The following is a 21514-nucleotide window of genomic DNA, read 5'->3' on the forward strand; positions in this document are numbered from 1 at the left end:
CTCTGATAGTAGCCGGCGACACCTAAGAACGACCGAATATCGGTCTTCGTGCGCGGTTGCGGAGTCTCGCACAGCGGCCACCTTTATTTCAGACGGGCGGCGACGACCCCGACCAATCACGTGACCAAGGTAGACAACCTCGGCCTGTGCTAACTGGCACTTGGGAGCCTTGACTGTCAAGCCCGCTTCGCGCAGGCGGGTTAGCACTGCCCGCAAGTGGGCCATATGCTCAGACCAGGATGCGGAGAATATCGCTACGTCGTCTAAATACGGTAAAGCGAATTCTTGCTGTCCCCGCAACACTTTATCCATGAGGCTTGAAAAACAGAATGGCGCGTTCTTCAAACCAAAACTCAACACTTTAGGACGGAATGTTCCCATTGGTGAAATGAACGCCGCATACCTACTAGCCTCTTCTGTAAGTGGAACCTGCCAATAACCCCTGACAAGATCTAGGGTGGAAATAAACTGAGCGCTACTAACTTTCTCAAGGCGCTCCTCGATGTTAGGGATCGGATAAATTTGATCTTTAGTTATGGAATTTAGCCTGCGGTAGTCGACACAAGGACGAGGTTCCTTGCCCGGTACCTCAACTAAAATCAAAGGGGAGGTATAATCACTCTCACCCGCCTCAATAACACCGAGCTGTAGCATCTTCTTTACCTCAGCCTCCATAATATCGTGCTGGCGGGGTGACACCCGGTACGCCTTGGATCGTACTGGCTCTGGGGAGGTAAGTTCTATATCATGGGTGAGGACAGAAGTCCTACCAGGCCTCTCATAGAACTGACCTTGAAACTCTTGTAAGAGCTGGTGTAGTTCGGTTTTCTGCTCAGGCGACAGCGGTGCTTTACTGATTAAGTCACTAATGACTTGATCGGTGTCTTCCCTGTTCGTCACTGAGCCTAGTCCCAGAAGCTCGACCGGAAGTTCTTCGGGAGCGTTTACCATCATACACACTACTGCTTCCCGTTGCTTATAGGGTTTGAGCAGATTACAGTGGTAAACTTGCTGTGCTTTCCGTTTTCCTGGCAGACTGACCACGTAGTTGACGTCCGACAGTTTTTGAACAATCCGTGCTGGGCCCTCCCACTGCACGTCGAGTTTGTTTTTTAGCGATGTGCGCAATATCATGACATCATCGCCCACCTCAAAACGACGGGCCCTGGCTGTCCGATCATAATAAACCTTGGCCCTCTGCTGGGCCTTTGCCATTGCTTCACCTGACAACTCCTGTGCCCTTGTTAAGCGTTCGAGGAGCTTAAGCCCGTACTCCACCACGACTGGGTCGTCGCCCCTGCCTTCCCACGATTCTCGAAGCATGCGAAGCGGAGACCGCAGCGAGCGACCGTACACCAGCTCAGCTGGCGAAAACCCCGTAGCCGCATGCGGCGCGGTCCGTAATGCAAACATCACCCCAGGCAGACACAGCTCCCAGTCAGTTTGATGTTCAAAACACAATGCTCTCAACAAGCAGTTCATGACGGAGTGGAGCTTCTCAACGGAATTCGACTGGGGGTGGTGCACTGAGCTGTGTAACAACTTTACCCCGCACCTTTCGAGAAAGGCTGTCGTCAAAGCGCTAGTAAACACTGTGCCCTGATCTGATTGGATTTCCGCAGGAAAACCAACTCGCGCAAATATGGACAGTAGTACATTGACTATCTCAATTGAGCTGAGTTCTTTAAGCGGCACTGCTTCAGGGAACTTTGTGGCTGGGCAGATCACAGTCAAATTGTGTCTGTATCCCGTGGCTGTTACCGGCAGAGGTCCCACTGTATCAATAACGAGCCGTCTAAAAGGCTCCGTAATGATAGGTACCAACTTCAACGGCGCCCTCGATTTGTCCCCTGGTTTGCCCACCCGCTGGCAGGTGTCGCATGTCTTCACAAAGTGGTCTGCGTCCCGAAAACACCCTGGCCAATAGTACTCTTGCAAGAGACGGTCCTTAGTTTTCTTAACTCCTAGGTGTCCCGACCACGAACCCCATGAGACAAGCGCAACAGATCCTGACGGTAGCACTGAGGCACGATCAGCTGATCGAACTCCACTCCCCTGCGGTCTACATACTTCCGGTACAGGACCCCACCTCTTTCCACAAAGCGAGCATTTTTCTTGGCGATACCTTCCTTGACAATGCAGCGTATGTTTTCTAGGCTGCCATCCTTCTTTTGCTCGGCTATCAAAGCCGACCGGCTGACTTTTAGCAACCTATTAAGTCCGTCTGACGTAGGCGCGATGAGCAAATCTTCAGATAGCTCTTCTAACTTTCCTGTGTCGGGCATTTCCTCTCCAGTATCTGGTGCCTTTAACGCTACAGGCTCAATTTTATTCAGTTCGGGCGTGCTCTGAATATCAGCTTGCTGCGCCTCTGACCCTTTCTCATCGTTCGACAACGTCGGCCCCGCAACTACCGCCTTTGCAGCGAGCTCCCGAACCTTCGATCTGGTTAAGGCCTGAACGCTAGCCTCACCAAACAAAAGCCCCTTCTCGCGCAGGAGGTGATCGGACCTGTTCGAAAATAGGTACGGGTACTGGGGGGGCAGCATAGATGACACTGCCGCCTCCGTCTCAAGTGCTCCGAAAGGTCCTTCAATAAGCACTTTTGCTACGGGCAGACACACGCTGTGAGCTTCCACGGCTTGTTTGATCCATGCGCACTCGCCTGTGAACATATCGGGTTCTACGTAAGAGGGGTGAACTACATCCATCGTAGCTGCGGAATCGCGAAGCACTCGGCACCCTTTCCCGTTCACGAGGAGGTCTCGCATGTAAGGCTCGAGAAGCTTCATGTTCTCGTCAGTGCTGCATAACGACAAAAACACGACTGTTGTTTTTGTTTCTGGACACTGCGCCGAAAAATGACCCGGCTTCTGACACGTATAACAAACGCGCGCTTGCCTCGTCTCGAACCGCTTTCTGCGTTCGGCTTCGGTTGCCGCCGTCTCCTTACGTTCGGTCGGACTGCTTTCACTCGCATCCGCACTACGTGTGTCCCCCTTTGCTCTCATGGGCGTGAACTTCGGCCTCTCAAACTTGGAGCCAAATTCACCCTTTTGACCGTCCTTAGCTCCGCGAGCCCGACGCGTCACAAACTCTTCGGCTAGCTCAGCAGCTCTAGCCACCGTACTAACGTCTCGCCTGTCCAAGACCCAGTACCGCACGTTCTCAGGTAACCGACTATAAAACTGTTCCAGCCCGAAACACTGCAGCACTTTCTCGTGGTCACCAAACGCTTTCTCTTCTTTGAGCCACTCCTGCATGTTTGACATAAGCCTGTAGGCAAACTCTGTATACGACTCACTTTTGCCTTTCTCATTTTCTCGAAACTTCCGACGGAACGCCTCCGCTGACAGCCTGTACTTTTTTAGCAGACTCGATTTCACTTTGTCGAAATCCTCTGCATCCTCTCTCTTCAAGCGAGCGACTACGTCGGCCGCCTCGCCGGGTAACAAAGTGAGCAAGCGCTGTGGCCACGTTTCCCGAGAGAACCCCTGCTTCTCGCACGTTCGCTCAAAGTTAACCAGGAACAAACCAATGTCCTCTCCAAGCTTAAACGGCCGCATTAGGTCAGTCATTTTGAACAATACCCGTTCTCCTGCACCGTGTGCCTGACTTCCATTACGAGCGCGTTCTATCTCTAACTCGAGACGCTTCATTTCCAAAGCATGATCGCGCTCTTCTTTTTTCTCCCGTTGCTCTCGTTCTATCTGTTCTTTACGTTCACGCTCATCTTTCTCTTGTTTCTCTCGCTGTTGCTGTTGCTGTTCTTTAAGCTCGCGTTCCTGTCTTTTTGCCGTCTCCCTCTCCTCAATGGTCTCAAGGCATTCCGACAGCTCGTCATCCTCAGCTCCTAACTCAAGAATAGCCCTTAGCAGTTCTGGTTTTCTGAGTTTGTCTGAGACATCCAGACCCAACTCTCTTGCAAGCTCCAACAATTTCGGTTTGCGCAACGACTTCAAATCTATGGCTGCTCTGAATGCTGCTTTCTCTACTGCCTACTATTGTCTTGCCGCAACTAACCCGGCAGCAACGACAACCACAATTACCAGCTCTGTTTCTGACACTAACAAAAGCCTGGCAAAACTCAGAAGAAGAAAGTCCCGCACTCACCAAACCTCGCAGCCAAGAATTCAGCGCAGTCGTTCCGCTGCAGGCAACCAGTCATCACACAGGGCTCGTTGCACTGCTCACGGATGGTCGTTGTGCTGCTCAGCATACAGTCAACCGCATATCTTCGCTGCTGGCCTCCGTTGTCGCGATCTCACCGTTGGCAACCAGCTATTTGATCCGCACCGATGGCACCGGCTGTTGGAATCTCAGTGCTGACACCCGTTGTTGCAAATGGGTCGCAAGCCCCAAGGGTAGCGTTGGCCTGGCGGCCTGGGGCACACTGGAAGCATCCGAAGGTCCCAGCAAAGCATGAGGCGACTGCTAACAGAACAACTTGTTTATTCTAGCATCGCAAAGAGCGGGCGGTCAGGTCGACCGAAGTAGAGAGACGGGAGAGCACGTTACTCAACAGAAGAAATCGGAGCCTCTCTCCTGGCGTCCGGGGGCAGCTGCTCTTATACTCTTGGCGTCACGGGCAAGAAGGAAGGTCACGGGACGACACCACGTGACAGCGGCGACGGACGGACTGAGAGACACGTTGGGACAAGGAGGTGACGCATCAGCCGGGCCGGCACCGGTCAGACCTCCTCGCTTCACACTGGGGGAGCTCCTCTCCCCGGCTGCCGCGCTTTGACAAGCGTGGGCACACACACACACACACACACACACGCACACACAAAGACACGTGCACTGAACATGCCGGGACGCGCTCGGCGGGGATGCGTCGCGGCCGCTCCGAACGGGCCAAAATGTCCGCCGCTTTGAACGAAGCCCCGACGTCCGTTGCATCCGCGCCGGCCATATAGCGCGTCGTAGGCGAAACGTAACAATGCATTAAACACAAACAGTTCGTGGTATCGGGTGACGACCGTATCAGTAAAGACTCAAGTAGACTGTAAAAATATTTACACCCTTAAAGATGTTTTCTTGTAGCACTGGTAACACCGTTACCGTCAGGACCTTACACAAATTTATGGAGGACGGCAACGGAGCCCTAAGTAGACGTGCGACCAGAAAAGACGTAGTTCGGAGCCATGTAACCATTCCGGCAGCATCGGGCGCACAGAAATGTCCGAGAAGAGAATTTGAAAGGGTGAGATAGGGAACTCACCTGCTGCACAATATATATAGTGAAGCAAAGGAAGTCATCGAAGAAATTAGCTGCGGTCGACGCTGAAATTTACAAAACCATTCCGACCACAGAATTTCCCCCAATGCATGACTTGGCTTCATTGTGTGTTGTCATGGTTAAGTAAAATTCAGCCCCTCCTTCTGCCTTGTTTCTCTCTCTCTCTCTCTCTCTCTCTCTCTATATATATATATATATATATATATATATATATATATATATATATAAACGAGAAGAAAGGGGGTTAACCGAGGGACCCGATATTTATTAGTCATATAATGAGAAGCCAATAAACACTGACACCAAGTACAACATAGGGGAAATTGCATGTGCTCAATAAATGAAATAAAGTAATGGTAAATTAATGGAAATTAAAGTGGATGAAAAAACAACTTGCCGCAGGTGGGAACCGAACCCACAACCTTCGCATGTCGCGTGCGATGCTCTACCAATTGAGCTACCGCGGCGGCGTTTCCCCATCCACTTTCTTGGGTATTTATGTGTACTAGTAGAACCCTGGGAGTGTTAGCCAGCGCCCCCACTCACAGACCTTGGCGGCGGACGTGGAACGTCATTTTTTGCCGCAGGCGTCACGAGAACGTGATCGTGACGCCTGGTTGTGGGTTCGGTTCCCACCTGCGGCAAGTTGTTTTTTCATCCACTTTAATTTCCATTAATTTACCATTACTTTATTTCATTTATTGAGCACATGCAATTTCCCCTATGTTGTACTTGGTGTCAGTGTTTGTTGGCTTCTCATTATATGACTAATAAAAATCGGGCCCCTCGGTTAACCCCCTTTCTTCTCGTTTATTACTTAACGAGGGTCTCGAATCCGGCAACATTGATGCCTTCAGGTAGCATATGTGGGTTTATTGACCAGTTGTCTTCACCCGAAAAGATCACGTTCTCGTGACGCCTGCGGCAAAAAATGACGTTCCACGTCCGCCGCCAAGGTCTGTGAGTGGGGGCGCTGGCTAACACTCCCAGGGTTCTACTAGTACACATAAATACCCAAGAAAGTGGATGGGGAAACGCCGCCGCGGTAGCTCAATTGGTAGAGCATCGCACGCGACATGCGAAGGTTGTGGGTTCGGTTCCCACCTGCGGCAATTTGTTTTTTCATCCACTTTAATTTCCATTAATTTACCATTACTTTATTTCATTTATTGAGCACATGCAATTTCCCCTATGTTGTACTTGGTGTCAGTGTTTGTTGGCTTCTCATTATATATATATATATATATATATATATATATATATATATATATATATATATATATATATATTATAGTGTGTGTGATTCGATGCTGCTTATGTAAATAGATGGTATGATATACTGGAATGATTATATACAGATGAAAACGATATGAGACGCTCACTCTCTCTATCCTCTCTATCTCGCTATCCACTGTCTACCCAGTAGGGACAATACTGCACCAGCTATTCTTATCCAGGTGTGCTCCATTGAAGCGAAGGAACAATGGTTTCGAACACGCAAAAACCTGCCAGGATTAGTTCAGAATGATTTTCCACGGTTGTATTTCAATGACAACCCCACACGGGTTAATCGTTAACTTTTCTGGCTAGCTCATACTAAAGCAAAGGAAATGTCCTTCAAGTACCTCTGGACAAGAAATGGCAAGGTGTTTGCAAGGAAAGCAGATGGCGCATGACTCGTTCGAATTAACGGAAAATTTGACTTTGAAAGGCTTATCTAGTCATGGGTAGTATTTCGAAGTTTGCAATCACGTTTTAGAAGTTTCTCGGTTTTTTTTGTTATCCGGGTAACGACGCTTTTCATGTTACTCATGTAAACATAAGAAGCATTCGTAAGCACTGGGACCATTTACTAGCCATTCTATCTTCTGTCCCACTGCTTTTTGATGTCACCGTACTCACCGAGATAAATATCTCGCCAGGTCTATTTTCTAGTTTCGCGCTACCGGGCTATCAGTCACTCTCCTTTTTTCATCCGGTCCGGAAAGGTAGAGGCGTGGCTCTCTTCGTAAAAAACACTTGCTCAGACTCCGAACTAAAGTTGCCCTTCGTCCATGCCAAAACTGTTACTCTCCGCTTATCTAATCCTTAATTTGCAATAGGCCTTGCTTTCTGTTTATCGTACCCCATGTGGTAACAGGCGTCTTTTTTTGGCTGAGCTCGACTCTGCGTTATCATGTCTAGGAACGGATGAATGTATTTGCCTCACAGGTGACATTAATACAGATACGTTACGTCCAACAGTAGGAATAGTTGGTGATTTTTTAGATACACTGTCTAAATGGGAAATTGAAATGACAATCCATGCAGCAACTCGCGAATAATTCCTATCTAAACGTCTTGTTTCATCCTGCATTGATCATGTAAATGTTAGAGCCCATAATCTGGAAGTAAAAATCTACCATTCTACAGGTTAAGCTTTCTGACCACTACTTCGTCTGCTGTTCACTGAAATAGACTGTGAATCATTTGTTATCAGAGGCTATTAACTCTGGCAAACATATTTGTATAGTTAATCCAAGGCTTTTCGATAAACTAGTCCAGAAAAATGATTGAGATAATATTATATGTACAGTGTCACCGGAAAACATGTACCGCGAATTTCTAGCTGCGTTTGGTGCTTTTAGGCAGGCGGCAACACGCGTTGTCGAAATCAGGCAACGTAACCTGAGCCAGAAATTGATGACCAGCGAAACCCTAGCTGCTATTAAGGAAAAATACTTGTTGTGGACTAAGGCCACGTGGTCGTCAAACTGCAATGACACGCGCTTAAGATATAAATGTGCCAGAAACAAGGTCAATTCAATGATCAGACTTACGAAGCGCGTTTAGTTTTAGAAAGAAATTTCAAGAAGCTCGATCTGACATAAAGAAAACGTGGTCCCTAATCAATAATCTTAGAGGCGGCAAGATTTCAACGCCTAAACAGCACCTTTCATCTTATTTTGCTGCAGACGACGAAACTGTGGCAAACTTATTTAATCAGTTCTATTCAAGTGTCTCGGGATGGAGGACACGGCGACCATCGGTGTGTACTCCAACAGACAGCTTGCTAGATTCCGCACATCTTCCTTTACTATCGCTTGACGAATTAAGGTCCATTGTCTTCAATCTTAAGACGAACAAATCACCTGGCTTCGACAAAATCTCAATGTAATTAAACATGTATTGCTATCTCTGTGAAACTTTGTTTTGGATTGTGGTGTGATCCAGTTGATATGAAAACCGCAATAGTAATTCCGCTTCATAAGCAAGGTGCACGCAATAGTATTGAAAATTACAGACCTATTTCGATAATTCCCTGTATAGCTCAAATACTAGAAAAACGTGTGGCTCTTACGGCAACACAGTTTCTAGATAAGCATCGTGTATTATCATCACATAAGTATGGATTTGTACAGGGGAAGGGTACACAAACATTGTTAGAAGCTTTCTCTGATCTTTTAAACTTGACACTAGGCCGTAACCGGGTAGCATGTGCCCTCTTTATGGATGCCTCTAAGGCATTTGACAGTGTTTGTCATAACATTTTGTTACAGAAACTGTCTCTCTTAGGCCTTCGTGGATAATTCTTGAATTTATTAGCTATTAACTAACTTTCTGCAGGATAGACGACAGTGTGTATAGGTGAGAATTGGTTTAAGTGTTTTTACCTGTATTGATTCTGGAGTCCCTCAAGGTTCAATATTAAGCACCCTGCTTTTTAACATTTATGCGAATGATTTAGCCAATGTAGTAGGTAATTATGTATATTAATATGCCGATGATACTGTTCTTGTATCCTGTGCAACTAATTACTCTGATGCAATCACCTCCTTAGAGAATGAGGCAACGAAAGCTATGGACGGCTTCGCGGCTAATTTAATACGCATCAACCCTTCTAAAACGCGACTTGTTTGTTTCCATAACACTATGAAAAAAATCCTGCCTACGACATCATTATTTCATACACACATCGGACTGTTATGAATGTACATGTCAACCTGTTTAAAATGAATCTTCTGTTAAGTACCTTGGGTTGCTTTTTGGCTGTGATCTTTTATGGAACTCGCTATTATCCCACCTGTGTAAAAAGGCTGCGCGCTGTCTCCTGTGTATTATATAATATGCGATGTCTTATGGCAATCTCCGTTCGAAAAATTATTGTCCATGCATTCGTCTACGTTGTGCTACGTTATGGCTTGACTGTGTATGGCCATTGTACTCTTAGGTGGAGCTCAAGAATTAATTCAATTTTACGTGCACTGTTGTCAACAGTGGCTGACGATTTGTGCCCAAAGCAAGATGAAGGCGCCTTTCGGTTGTTGAATTTGCTAAACTTCACGTCCGTGATTGTCGAAAGTGTTGTAATTAAAAATGGCTGTGGCTTAGGTAAGGTTAAGCCCAGGATGCGAAGCATACTAGCCTTTATTTTAGTTGTTGAACCACTGTTTAGCCTGGTGAACTGCTGTTGCTTGGCTATATTTGGTTCGGCTAGACGAAGAAACAACTCATGCATTACTTCTTCGCCTTCAAGAGTGGAACGCGACAGCGTTCCCGTCGACCCGCCAAGGGGTCTAAGACAATGGGCTACAGGGCAGCGACTACGCGCCCCGCATTGGACGCGGTGAGCGTCGAGCAAAGCAGCGTTCGGCGCGGCAACGAAATGTGCGCCTGAGCAAGAGACGCACGCCTTAGAAACAGCGCGTTTCTAAGGCAACACCGCATTCACTAGAGGCGCTTTTGTACCGCTTTGAAGCGTTGTACTCGTGGCTCAGTGGTAGCGTCTCCGTCCCACACTCCGGAGACCCTGGTTCGATTGCCACCCAGCCCGTCTTGCAAGAGTTGAGCCAAAGCCACTTCTCCTCTGTCGTGACGTCACGGTGTCACGTGATTTCATGGTCACCGCCGCGCCTGAGGAGCTGGGTTGAGCCCTCGTAATATGCTTCGCATAAAACACTTCTGGAATAATGATTTTAAAACACGATATACGCCTGTCCGCTCCTTAAGGCCGAAGGAACCTTACGTCATACCCAAGACCGCGACAAAGTACGGAAGGAGAACGCGGCAATACTATGTTCCAGCCATATTTAACAAATTGTCAACGCCTGTGTTAGAAGCAAACACAAGACGTGGGATTAAGAAACTACTTAGTATTGTCGATGTTTAGTGTAACATTTTCTATAACTGTTCAACATTTTGCTCCGACCCGCTAATAGCTAACTCCGCTACTAACACTGTGCTATTTTCTGTGACCTGACTGTTAGGCAGTGCGACTCAAGCCCTGTGAAGCTTTGGTAGGCCTGCTATATGTACTTTGTTTTCTTTATGCACAATAAAGATTGTATTGTATTGTATTGTATTGTATTGTATTGAACAGGCCGTCGGGTGTAGCAAACGCAGTCCTTTCTTTTTCGGCATCGTGCTTTGGGATATGACAGCATCCGGGAAGGAGAACTAGGTTTGAACAGTATTCAGTGACTTGCAACGTGTCGAGAACGTCATCTTTGCGAGAGATCCTCTTGACTGACCTATTATCTGCGTAAAGGCATACAGAGTTGTCTTTTTCCAAAGAGACAATGGGAGAAGAGAAAGGACGCACGGAAGGTCGTACGATGTTGCGTGCGAGCTTGGTAACTTTATCCTCATTGACCTCCTGTTCGGACGATGGAACACGGTAGGGGCAACGACGAATAACACGGCATCAGTGCGTCTGTCGGTGTGCGACGAGAGAAGTTTGCCCAAAAGCTCGTGGATAAAGATCGAAGGGGGCGTTGTGTGTCATCAGTATTGCAAGGAGTGTGTCGGATTGGCGTAAAGCAATATCCTAGCTGATGGCAGCGCGAAGAACGGCAGATGACTACGAAGCAGTGGAAGCAGCGGGGGAAGACGCAGGAGAAACTACCGCGACCGATGTTGGCATAGCGTCGGCAACACAGGCAATGGTGGAACCTATTGGCAGCAGCACGTGTTCGCCGGCTGTGTTGGAGACTGCCAGAAGGGCACGACCACGTGAAAAGCGGACGAGGCACGAGGCGAGGGCAATGTCCTGAAAAACGCATTAGGCTTAAGGCGTAATAACGAAATAACCTTCGATTATCGAAAGAGATAAGACGGTGAGAACTTCTTTTTGTCCAGGGGTGATAACACAGTCAACCACTACCACCATACTGAGCCACGAGCTCTCCAAAGCGAGCAGTGGCTTTGTGTCCGCAAGGTTAATGGTGTGGTCATGACAGGAAATGAGCGCTAGCGGAAAGAAAATCCGAGCCAAGAATAACTTCGTGTATGCACCTCTGAAGCACGACGACCCCAATGTGGTGTCGAATGCCATCGATGAAGACAGAAGCGTCTCGTCCCTGCCCAGCGCTGTGACAGAGGCGATGGACGTGACTCTCAGTCAAATGGCACCGTCAACACCTAAGCAGCGGCAGAAGCTCTCTATCGCTCCAAGAGAGAGAGATCCCTCGCATCAGAAGGCCCAACAATATCTTTGTACGTTGTCTTCTCACAATAGACACAGAGCGCAAACACCTTCTGTAGTATGGACAAACAAATATTGCAGTCGAACTTCAGAAGACTCCTCCGTAACATAGATTATGGTAAGGAACTCTGCTTTAAAACTCAGTCCAAAGGTGCTGTGTGTTCAGGAAACACGCCGAAAATCTACACAGAAACTTTCTTAGACCATATTCCATTTTTTAGAAAGACCGCGACGACGTTCTCGCTTCGTTGGGCAGTGTGGCCATAATAATGAATAAAGGTGTTGTCTGCCAGCATTGCAACTGTGAACGCCCTTTCAGACAATGTCTGACCGAACATTGCTGTTCAATATGCTGGTCACAATCACTTACATCTACATCCGTCCCTGCCATCTACTTCACAGAATTCAATTTCAAAGCCTGCTGTATGATTACCAGGCACATTGCAGGTAACAATGTACCACATAACTACATGAAGCAACGAAACGTAAGAAGACATACACAGAACGACATAGATGCTACGCGACAAGGAGTCCACGACAAACTTGAAGCGTATCTATAGCCCTGGTTTGGGGAAGGAAATGTTGCACATATGTTTTTGGATAAATAATGAAGGCTGTGTGCCTAAATTTCTAAAGCCTACTGTCTGCATATATGGGCGCTAAGACGTCTCACATAAGTGTTAGAACAACCTAATGACCAACATTACAGTTTATCTAATTTTTCGATAAGAATGTCCCAATCACAGCATAATATACCACAGCCAGACGAGGGATTCGCAGCTTAGTATCTCCTCACTAATAGATGATAAAAAACCTGTCTGGCTAGTAAACGCAACACTTACTACCTTTACTAGCCGCTGGTAGTACTGAAGTAGGAAGACGGTACTAAAATACATAGCAATCTATGTAAACGCGCTCATTTACCACATACCTACTAACTTTATTTTTAAGAGTGTATCCTTTTATTGGGCACCGTAGGGTAATTTACATCATTAAAAGCAAAGTGATTCGTTTCTGCTGGGTCCGAAGTCACTATGTTATTCCAGGAAATTAGAAAAGCAGATAACTGTGCAATAATGGCGGTGCATTGTGCACACACACTTTACTCCGAAGAAGAACCGGTGTGTAATGCTCGAAACCAACCGCTAACTGTGAATAACATTCTGGTAACATATCCAGCGCTGGAGAGATAAATACATGTACTTTCACGAATTTCACAAGACAGTAGCACCACTGTGATCCTGTAGGAAAACGCACTTGTATCACTTAACGATGTTTTCAATTATTTAGAGCCAACGGGTTTCTTGAACTGTGACAATCATTTGGTTGCTCTGCAGCTGACTATAAAATATTACCTTGTAGTTGGCGCATTATAGCCTCAATTAGTTTTGCGCGATGAAGCCCTACATAACTATTCAAAGTGAACAAGGGTGTAAATCGATCTATAACCCACACGCTTACACGTTGAAAGGTTTCAAGGGTGTGTTATAGACAGATTTACACGCTTAATCACTTTTAACACTGACATATTCCCGCAATTTCCGTCAGTCTCATCTCGTTCACCACCAAGTTACTACATCTCTAACGCTGCCGCACATCGCGCCCGTGTTGTGAGACGCCTGGAGGCCAGGGCGCTGTTTCAGCTGCACAGTAGCAGTTGCGTCGCGTTCAGCGTCCTCCACGTAGCCTCCGCGTATTCCTGAAACGCGATGCAAGGAGCTCGAGCGCGACGCTAAATCTTCTCATTGCTTTCAATGCTTCTCCTTCGGACGAAACTGCCTTTTTAGAGCGGTAGGTCTACTACTCCAGGTAGAAATCCAGAAAATGCCTGGTACTGTAAATCTGACCTTCAAGCTCAGCCATGGTCAATCGGCGACTTAGCTTGTCACTACCGGTGGGTGCTTCGTATGCCACGTGCACCCCCATATCTTCAAAGGAATCTGCGATTTGGACAATGCGCACGAGTGCTGATAGCTTCGGATGCGCTGTGCTTTCGCCGCTTAGTTCGCGTTGAAGGAAGACGTCGCGTGAAGGTCAATTCGCTCGCTGCTGCTGCCGTACCGGGCAGCGTCTGTGTGTTGTCACGTGGTGCAGTTGCAGGGGCGGTAGTTGCTGACGGCGCTGACTAGCGTTTGTTTTCTTTCCCAAAGCAAGCAAAACCGTGCTATCGCTGAGAGACAGTTACTGCGCTGCACTTTACCCCAACCTTTCCTTCCCATCATCAAGAATCTCCTTCTCTCTCTCTCTCTCTCTCTCTCGACAAACTTGGTTTAACCGCGTTCAAACACGGTAATATTTTCCCTTCTCCCAGGTGAATCGTACGACGAAGAGCCGACGCCTCGTGAACGCAGCACTGCAGCAAACCAGGTGGTGCCGAGTGCTCCAATTGGCCTGCCAGCCTCAATAGAAATGACGTCGTCGCCCGCAACGCAGCCGACCCATGGGCCGTCCTCCGGCACAAGATCGTCCACGAGAACGAAGCCCTCGCAAATGACACCGACGAGCAATCGTGAGCGTTCGCTTTTTACCGCGAGTTTTTACCTCCGCGTACGGCCTTACAAGGGCAACCTCAACGAGTATTGTTAGTATTAGCGAAAGCTTCTTCACTTGCTCACCGCCATTATCAGATATTGTTCCATTGTTCGGAAAGGCACAACGCATTAACGCGAACTAAGCAGGACCAACGCTTGTTCTTTGCAGCTCATGCTTGCGTCTTCGTCTTGCTCAAAGTAATGCAAAACTATTGATAGCTCAATCACTACCTATCGACGGCGACAAAACAAAAATTTACGCAGATCCCACGCACTGCGGGAATCGCTGTAAGCAAACCTTTCTGTGCTGTTTGCATTGATTGACGATAATTAGTGGTTATGTTGACGGTGAATGTTTAATTTGCTCAACAGTCAGTCGAAGACAAGAGTGCTGAGTTGATATCAAAGGCTACCTTGTATGCACCATTACCGTTTGTCTGATAGTACACAGAACACACAGAGAGACGTGTTTCGTTTGCTTGAGGCAGTGTTGTGCGCCATATTTCATAACCTATGAGAAGGTTGTGCATTCTCATTGCCTCGCATGGCACATCGCATACTAGGTGAAGTAGTAAACTTTATTTGAATTATGGGGCTGTACGTGCCAAAACTACAATCGGATTATGAGGTGTGCCGAAGTGGCGGACTCCGGTTTAATTTTGACACCGTTTTGACACCACCTTCACGTGTCCCTAAATCTAAGTGCATGAGCGTTTTTCATTTCGCCGCTGTCGAAATAAGGCTGCCGCGGTCGGCATCAAATCCGCCACCTCGAGCGATGATATAGCCGCAAAGCTACCGCGGGGGCACAGGACTGTTTATTCGACGTGCGACCGCTTCCGTATGCCTCCTAGACCTTGCGATCGGCCTTAATTATAGCGGCTCTGCTTCTGGACTCCCTGCGTAAGTTGTCCCCGTGACATACTTGCATGATCTTTATTTTTCAGGAACAACAGAAACGTACCGTACAGTACCTTGAAGCTTAAGTTTATCCCGTTTCCCCTTACCCGCTGTCGTGCCTAGTAGTAGCGTCTCTTTCCTTTCTCAGGTCACCTTTTCTCCAGGAGGTATTGTGCACATTCGACGCGGTGCAAACGTCAAACGAGTTTCTCGCGTCTCCTTTCTTCACTGCCACGTTCCTTCCATGTATATACACGCTCTGAACCATCCGCGACGCGGCGTGCAAGAAAAGAGGTCTCAGTTCTCGCAGTGCACGCGTCACTGAGGGCTGCAGATTGACACATCTGCGTGTCATGGCCATGGAGTTCTCACATGGTAAATAGCTTTCCGCGCCGTTAGTTTAAGGTCACGCGACATGTTTCACCAGTGCCTGGAGTTAAACACCTAAGGAGTTGCTTCGTGGTACGCGTAAAGTGGAGTTTGGGCACACAGCAAGCAAACAACCGAGAACTATACGAAAGCAACAGCAAATGTATAGAGTGCTGGAGAGCGAGCCAAAACTACACAGCCTCACTCGCCGATCCCGGCCATGGCGGCCGCATTTCTATGGGGGCGAAGTGGTAAACACCCGTGTACTTAAATTTAGTTGCATGTTAAAGAACTCCAGGTGGTAAAAATTTCCGGAGTCCCCCACTACTCCGTGCCTCATAACCAGATTGAGGTTTTGGCACGTAAAACCCATAATGTTTTTTTGTTTTTTTCAGTCGCTGATGTGGCTGTGAGGTATACTTGTGCGCTCTCGGAACTTCGGTATAAGCAGAACGCACGCTCCCAGACTCTGTATGTGTGTAATTTCTAAGAGTGCAGAGCGACACAGGTGACATAAAGTTGGACGTATAACTGTTTACTTACGCGGGAAAAGAGCCGCAATAAATAGGTACATTCGCGCTGCACCAAATACTAATTACAGTTTTAGACTCGAAAATAGAGACGAAGAAGCTAATTTTGTTGGTCTCGAGTCGGATATTTAGTTTTGAGTACCAGTAATCGACAGGTTTAGTTGCTAATTTCACAGAAATGGAAAATGTTTCGTTTTAATCTGCAAAAAAAACTTGTAAGGATGCAATAACTGAATGTCACTAATGCTTAATTATCGCAAAGCTTTTGGCAATATGGCTAGCTAACAACTACAAAGCTGTCGATAACACTACCCATAGCAAATGTTACTAAGCTGTTTTAATGGTAACGATGGTAATACCAATAGTAATCAGCAATATCGAAAACATTTGAGACACTTCCTTTGTGAAGCTGTCGCAATAGCATCGCGAATACTATCGATATTCTAGAAGGTCTAAAGACAAACTGCCAATATTACGGAGTTGCTGAAAGTTTTGCATTACAGCTTCCTCAGAACAATGTTTCGTAAAAACGTAAATGAGTTCCACCCAAACGAGGCCGCTCTCGCTGACGGCTGTCCTCGCTCTTTCTCAGGCACCGTGTAATATTGACAGAGCCGGAAAAAATTAGATAAGCAAGGAGGGTAAGCTGAGTATAATATTAGGTTTGCTACCCTAGACTAACGATAGAGAACAAGGAATTGTTGTCAGAGACGTCTACCGTAGGCATGATGTGTGTGCAACTTTGGTATATTCAAGTTCAACAAATTTGTTCTTTAGGTTTTTCGTGATTGATTTCATAGAACGTTCCTGGTATTTTATGACATCGGTAGTTCAGATGCGAGGAAGTGGTGCTTTAAAGTTGCCATAGTTTTTTTTTCAATTTTCAGCAACAAAGACCGCTCAGCTGTTGGTCAGTCGGGATGCTCTATAAAATTGACTGAATCATGTCCTTCGTGATATTCCAACCACCAAGCCAGGCTCACTTTCACAAAGCTAGCAAAATGCACTAATAAATGCTGATTGTGTAGTTCAGTCGAAAGTTTCGGTTCCGTTTGCCATACCAGTGGCTTCTCCATTGCCGAAGGTACCTATATATTTCCCTTATGCAAAGAAATCGGTGGGGAAAATTAATTTCTCCTCCCTGAATTATGTATAACAGACGAATTCCGTGAACACTCCACGTCTTCCAGGTTTCTCTAGTAGTACACACCCTGATAAAGCTGCAAATCCCAGTTGGTCAAACTTCCGAGTTACATCAATGGCGTGCGTCATGCGTATATCGTGCATTTTGGCTCGTAAAACGCCACCATTATATATATATATATATATATATATATATATATATATACTTCCTGTGCCTATGAAGGGAAAGGTACGGAGGCAAACCTTGCACAAGTGAGAGCGCTTCTGAAAGGAGCCCCCCGTTTTAATACACGGTAGTTTAGACTGGGAAAGAGAAAACATAAACACCTTATGAGCAGGCGTAAAATAAAACAGAGGGCAGCACTGCGTGTAAAGGTTTACTTATTTTGCGGCTTTTCCCTTCCGCGTCTGAGAAAACGCGAAGACGTCGCACGTGGAAGCTGCGCCGGTGCAGCGTCTGTTGCGGGCAAGCAAAACCACTGTCATGCCGCGTTCAGACTACAGTCGCATCCGCTATAAGTGGCGTATTTATTGCAATTTACGCAACTGTACAGCTCGAACCTTTGCTTGAAGCGCTACCGATTTCCCGATAGGTTGCCCGACAGACGCAAAGGCTCCGGCATCTGAAGTAGGTCAATTCCGTGCCGTTACTGCTGCATTTCGGTCCGCGGCGGCCACTTCTGACTCCACGTAACTAGCAAGGACGACGCAACAGCATGATGGTCAGAACAAGAACGATTGCTTTATTCAAGCATTTGATTATATAGGCGTGGGACCGTGCGCCGAGAGTATCTGTGCATTTAGGGTGCGCAGTCATGCTACAGTTACCTTGTCGGATACACCGTCCTCTATCTTGGGCATCTATGTGTGCCAGATCTAGCCCTGGGAGTGTTAGCGAGCGCCACTCTGGGCCATAGCGGGTGGACGCGCAACATCGGTATTTGCGCAATGGCGTCATGTGACATGTGAACTTGAGGGAGCAGGCATGCAGCAAATAAACCCTAGCAGGCTAGCTAATGGTAACGAGGCTGCCAGATACCATATAACATTGTTCAATACACCACGACACTTGTGCAGAATTGCCCAGGAGCCCGCTGATCTGCACCGTCAGCGTAAAGTTCACGAATGTCAGCAGCATTCCGGGCGATGGGCTGTGCGACTTCATCTTCTACGAGTCGTTCTATCTGAAGAACAACCCGACCGGCTGGAGCGACTCGGGCCTGGATCACTTCCTGAGGCTCAGCCAGAACATGCGCAGGACGGACGTAGGCGCCTCTTTCTCTCCAGTGTGAGTGTCTCCAGACGCACCAAGCAATAGATGTGTGTCTCTTGTTGGGTATACCTTGAAGAGCAAGCGATTCCATACCTGAGTGAGTGCGGAGATTTCCGATTCTGCTTCCTCTGAAATTCTGATCCTTTCTTGTTTACGGCGCTTTCGAACTGAATATATATCAGAGTTCATGAAAGAAGATTTAGTGAGTATCGTTAATGTATCACGTCTGAAGTACAAGGACATGCGTCGCAATAAGCTCGCGAAAAGAGCCGTTTTTATTAGTGCAAAAAAGTCGCAGTTTCGCTCGAAAGGCGAAGCATCGATTGTGATAGCAAATTAGTGGACAGATCTACAAAGTAATGGTAGGGGTTTTATTGCCGTTTAAACTTGTAAGCACTAAACTAAACTAACTAAATTGACAAGCATGGTGTCACGCGCGCACGAGCAAGCATGAACACATCTCACTCGACGACCGCGCAAACTCGCTGTCAGAACGCTGGAGCGAGGAAGCGCGGCAGCAGCAGTGAGCGAATTCGCTTTCGTACTGCGTCTCGCATCAACGCGAACTGAGCCGCGGAAACGGCACGCGCTGGACTCTGTATCAGTCGCAGGTCGCTTTCAACATACAGCGCCCGTGGTGCGCGGAATATCTGGGAGGCTATGTGTGGGAACTTGCGTCAGAACCACTAACGAGCAGGTTCACGGGTCGACTGCTAAAGTGCTTTTGAAATGCTGTTAATAAGAGTATAAGAAGATTGCCAGTATTACCAGCAGCATTTATTCGATATATTATACATACAGTATAACCAATTTTGCTAGAGCAAAATTTCATTGCGGTTGCGCCTTTAAAGGGACAGTATCAACGTGGAATGTTATTATTCTATTTCAGAAACCTCACAGCGCTTGTTTCGTGCCCTGAAATGCCTAAGCTTTGGATAAATCGCGTTTCAAGAGTGCACATACCTTTAGCGCAATTCAAGTCGCGTGCCCCCGAGGGGGGAAGTGGTGACGTTGCATGCGCCATCCCCGCCCTCTACTTGCTGCCGTCGTTGAGTAAAATGGCGCCCGAGAGACGGCGCTAGTTCGCGAAACGCAAACGCGCGGCCTTGGAGAAACCGAGTCAAAGCAGAACGTTGTATTCGCCGCTGCAGCTGCTTTCGGTCAGGTGACCTGAAAACCGTTCGGGTATCCTGCGACATCACACGGGCGTGGAATTGCCTGCTGCTTTGCAGTTTTCGTCAAGTTTCGCGAGTCAGTAGAACCAACGCATCACTACGCGTTAACTGAACAACTGAAATTCCAAAATGCGAGTGGCGCAGAGTGTCGACCGAAAAACGAAACCTTTCCACCGGCCGCATTGATGTCAAGGGCAACGTGAGTGGGTTCGCTCTTCTAAGCATGGAATAGCGCTGATCAAGTTGCATTTTCTTCCGTCTTCTAATGCAATGCAATTATCTTTTCATTAGGAGAGGTTCAGTACTAGTGACAGAATTATAATGAGAAGTGCCTACGTCATCGGTCTGGTTCTTGAATGTCCCAGGTCAGTGGCAAAACCTGTCCTGCATTTACCTCGATTTCTCGATTACTAAAACTTTGTTCGCAATAATATCGGCCCCTTAGACGTCCTCGAGCATTAATCCATCACTTCATCTTGACTTAGTCTTTGGCTTTACTATCACTTGAATTCAGCGGCTGCGAGAGTATCTTTAACGCACAATTTGTACCACGCTTGCAACGTCACTCCCCACCCTTGCACTTACAGTGGGGACAGGCTCTTCTCCGACGCCGTCAGCGGTGACCTAAACGCCGCTGTAGACAACCTGCGTAGCCGAGGAGTGTCCCATTACGGCATGCTCAGCCTGTACCGCCGGTACATCTCATCGCCCAAGTTCTTAGAATGCCTGAAGATTCTACAGGTGCGGCATGCAAAACTATCAGCAGTCGTAGAGACGACGAGAGCAACAAAATTTACGAAGACCGTCTGTGTTAGTACAGAAATACAGAGACTGATTTATTTAGAGAAAGCCGGAGTGTCGGCCTCAACTATAGCTTGCTTTCCCTGGCGTTCTGCTCTGCACTGGGAAAGAGTGACGGAAAACAAAAGCGACCAGTGGTTGTGACCAAATAAAAACAATGAGAGGTGCGCAGCTACAAGTCTATCAAGTTGCGGTATATCTACAGCCGTTTGTCTTGTCCACTGGCTAGTAGAAAGGCAAGAGTTGCCTTATAATACTCGAGGCTGCACTGTTTGCGTCAGGCCAAGAACGCAATATCAGATAGTGGTTTGCTGTCAGTGCGTGCGATTGAAGAGGCTAGCTAGGCGCACTAAATAACAATAACTATGTTTAGCTCGATAAAACAGCTGTACAGCATTTTTTTCATTGCAAAGGATTGCTAACACGGGCTATAAGAAGAGCCAGTAGTACTTGTCTTGAATCTGACACCCAAATTTGCAAAAAAAAGAAAGTTGTTTAAAAATATGCTCTTTTGGCCACCTGGCTTGTTTAGAATGCGACGTGAACAATGGTTGTCTACAGACAGTTCACTGTAAGCACATGAGCGGATGTCTTGAAAATCCGTGACGTCAGGAGGGACTGGCAGGCGAACGTCGATATGCAGCTGCCACCCGTATTGCCGTTTGGCTTCTTTTCTGGCTCGACCAAGCGTCCTCTCACCGTGAGAGTGACCTGTTCCTGGTATTTGGGAAGCGCAATTTAATACTGAAGTTTAACGTAATATATCGTTTGTGTGCTGCTTTAACATTTGTTGCCGTAAAAGCGGTCCTTTTGCAAATTTACAGAAGAACAAAAATAGGTTGTAGCAGGCATTACCAAATCCTTACTTAGAGTTTACCACTGTCGTTTAAGACAAAGTGTACAATCATTGCATTCTAGTAGTGCTAACATATCGGGCAGAAACATGTAGGTTAACAAAAACCCCGATAACAACTTAAGGACGGTGGAACGAAAAGTGTTAGGCGTATGGTTAAGAAACAGGAAGAGAGCGATCTGGATAAGATAGCAAACGGCGATAGCCGATATTCTAGATCGGTACCGCTCAGAC

The 21514-nt window shown here is 47.1% G+C and overlaps 1 protein-coding gene across 1 annotated transcript in view; it reads left to right on the top strand.

Moving 5' to 3' along the window:
• The window catches only part of LOC139048682 (uncharacterized), a 95150-nt gene that overhangs the window by 15439 nt on the left and 58197 nt on the right, over positions 1–21514 (top strand). Inside the window, exons 4-6 of the mRNA XM_070523173.1 lie at positions 14017–14214; positions 18256–18466; positions 20214–20367. Coding sequence (XP_070379274.1) covers positions 14017–14214; positions 18256–18466; positions 20214–20367 — 563 coding nt within the window. The remainder of the gene's footprint in view (positions 1–14016; positions 14215–18255; positions 18467–20213; positions 20368–21514) is intronic.

This window comes from Dermacentor albipictus, chromosome 8 (assembly GCF_038994185.2).
Source record: "Dermacentor albipictus isolate Rhodes 1998 colony chromosome 8, USDA_Dalb.pri_finalv2, whole genome shotgun sequence".
Lineage (NCBI taxonomy): Eukaryota > Metazoa > Arthropoda > Arachnida > Ixodida > Ixodidae > Dermacentor > Dermacentor albipictus.